Here is a 2,927-nt window from a genome sequence, read left to right as displayed (position 1 = left end):
CTGGGGACACATCGGTTCGGTGCTCTGAGGAGGCCAAGAAGGATCAGGATCTGGGTATGAGTCTATTTCTTTTCCCAGGCTGATATCTGCCAACTTCTTAAACTTGGGCCCCAAGGTATCCAGGAAGCTCTCATCTAGATCTTCTCCAATGAAGCTGCAACAGCCCACGGAGCCTGCAGGGGAACCCACACCTTCGATGTCATAGATGAGCAAACAGTCATTGGATGGACGTCCTTCATCTTCATCCGCATATGCATAGGCTTTCTAATTAGTACAGAATAAAGATTATTCAACAAAGAGAAACAATATCTTTTTTTATGGTTAGATGAATGTATCTAAATTCTGATATTTACTAGAATTGCTTTAAAAAATGATTCCATAGATGGTTGAAAGAGTTCAATTTGAAGTTATTTTGGTATAATTCCAATGAATTTGATCTTTAAAATTTTCTTTAGGTAAACTTGCTTAAAATAGTACACTTTGAACACAAAATCATATGCCAAAATCCACACCTCATCTATCTTATCAGTGATTTAGGAGGGAAATAAAAGTAATGTGCACAAAAGATCTGGTGGAAGGAACTTTTTTTACTCCAAAAGGGATATTTAGAGTTGGTGGATGGGTTCGCTCACCTTGCATTTTCTTTTGTTGAGGCAAGATGGATGGGATTTTGATGTTTTTTGGTAAGACAGAACAATTTGATTCTGGATTCAGGTTTTACTTGTCAATATCATGTAAAGAATTTATGGGTTAGAAATAAAGTTGCTAGACACAAAAATCATAATAAATTTCTCTTAATTTTGAATTTTATAAATTGTGTTTTAAAAGCAACCCATCAAAGTATGGAATAAATATGTATGCTATTCTGAATGATTGAAGTAACTACTAAAGCTTCAGAGAGGTGGGGAATTTGAATTGAATCTTGAAGGGTGGCTAGAAATGTGTATGAGAGAGGAAGGAAGGGGAACAACAACCAAAGAACAACCACACTACACAACACAACACTGTAGAGTAGACAAGAATAGCCATAAGCATGAGGTAAGCAGTCTCCTGTGGATAAAGCAATACGTTGGTGCTGAGGGGGAGATGGAGCTGTTAAGGTGGCACCTGAATCATGAATTTGAAATGTAAATTACAAATAAAATAGAACCTCAGGCAGTGTTTAACTGTGAGAGAAAAATGCTTGAATTAGAGCTTCAGAAACATCGACCAACACACAAGGACAGTTGATCATGAAGACTAGATTGGCAGGGCCCTTGTGGGAACTGGTGAGAGCTCGGAACGAGGTGGATGGAGAGGAAAGCATGTGGCTAAAAGCCTTACCTGGCAGAAGTAACTTTCCATGAAATTCATATTGAGACCCCCATCTCTACATTCTCTCATTGAATTTCTTCTTAATGTTCCTGAATATTCTTGGCACATCTCTGGTGCAGCTGATGTTTTAACTCCATCCATCAGTTCAAATCCTGTGGTTCTTTCTCCTCCTCTCAAATCTTGCATTTCTCTGCCACAATATTCATTTGTATAAACTCCTAGAAACATTGAACCCATAAATTTAATTTCTCTAGTGTGGTGTAAGCTAAAAACTATTATGTTTAGTTTCTTCATTCAAGTATGCATGATGAGCAGAGAAGAGATGGACATGATACACAAAGGATGGATAATTATACTATTCAATTCAAAACAATATTAGGAAAGACAAAATAATATTAACCAGCTTGCTAATTTTAATCATCAGCCTTTCTATGTGATGTGTGAAAAAAAGGGCGGAGAGATAATAAAAATCTGTGAGTGGAATAGTTGGATCTCAAACTGACTCAAGTTGAGTTAAGTAGCTTCAATTCTAAAGGTTAGACAACAGTATCAGCATACTTCTGATGTATTTCTGAATGTGCATGGACTCCTGTAGAATGCATAATAGTCACTGAATTTCAGACAAAGGCCATACATAGCTACAACGGAAAAATAATTTCCTGGATTCATCTTGGGTAAACACTTGGTCATGAGAGGGGAAGAAGCATGCTAAATGTTGAGGCAGTGAAATAAAAGGAAATGAAATTAATGGTGTTGTGCAGAACCAGGGTGCACAGCAGGGAAGATGTCCAGGGCACAGCATGCTTCTTTGAGTCTGGGGAAACACACGTTTCATATTTCCATCATCCTGATGCCTTTCATGCTACTTTAGGATTTGTGTGAAATTTCATAGACTTAAGGAGAAAATAAATGCATAGATAAATATTGGTGGTTTTGATGATCTGAAATTTCTCAGGTATCAACTGCAGATTAATGCGGGCTGGCATGTGACTCAGTGGCTTTCTGTTTTCTGCATGGGGAAATATTGGCACCACTAAGAAAAATGGGCACACCAGGAAGAGAAATGGGAACAGTGATTTGTCATACAGAAGAAATACAGACTATTGAATCCAGTTCAACAAAATAGAAACTTTTCTATGTCTGGTGTGTTTCAGAGTATTCAAAGTAGGAAGGTAATTCAATAGGGGCTGGAGAGATGGCTCAGTGGTTAAAAGCAGCAGTTACTGCTGTTGCAGAGAACAAGGGTTTGGTACCCCAGGACCCACAGACCAGCTCACCACTATCTGTAAGTACAACTCCAGAGTATCTGATGCTCTCTTCTGTCCTCCAAGGACAACACACTCACATACTCTGCACAGATATACAAGCAGACAAACACTCGTACGCACAAAATAAAAAATAACTAATTTAAAAAAATAATTGCTAAAAAGACTAAGAGGAAACTGAGAAAACAAGGAACATTTTTTTTTAAGTAAAACAGAAGTTAGGGAAACAACACCCTTCACAATAGTCACAAAAAATATAAAATACCTTGGTGTGACTCTAACTAAGGAAGTGAAAGATCTGTATGACAAGAACTTCAAGTCTCTGAAGAAAGAAATTGAAGATCTCAA

General features: G+C 37.6%; 1 protein-coding gene across 1 annotated transcript in view; it reads right to left on the bottom strand.

Moving 5' to 3' along the window:
- LOC110314628 (desmoglein-1-beta-like) overlaps nt 1-2,927 on the bottom strand; it is a 37,400-nt gene that overhangs the window by 687 nt on the left and 33,786 nt on the right. The window contains exons 12-13 of the mRNA XM_021188888.1: nt 1,324-1,532; nt 6-264 (exon numbers count right to left, since the gene is read on the bottom strand). Of these exons, the coding sequence (XP_021044547.1) occupies nt 6-264; nt 1,324-1,532 (468 nt within the window). The remainder of the gene's footprint in view (nt 1-5; nt 265-1,323; nt 1,533-2,927) is intronic.

Source organism: Mus pahari, unplaced genomic scaffold (assembly GCF_900095145.1).
Source record: "Mus pahari unplaced genomic scaffold, PAHARI_EIJ_v1.1 scaffold_9520_1, whole genome shotgun sequence".
NCBI classification, from domain to species: domain Eukaryota; kingdom Metazoa; phylum Chordata; class Mammalia; order Rodentia; family Muridae; genus Mus; species Mus pahari.
The sequence above is the reverse complement of the archived record's forward strand: the minus strand, read 5'-3'. Positions and strand labels throughout refer to the sequence as shown.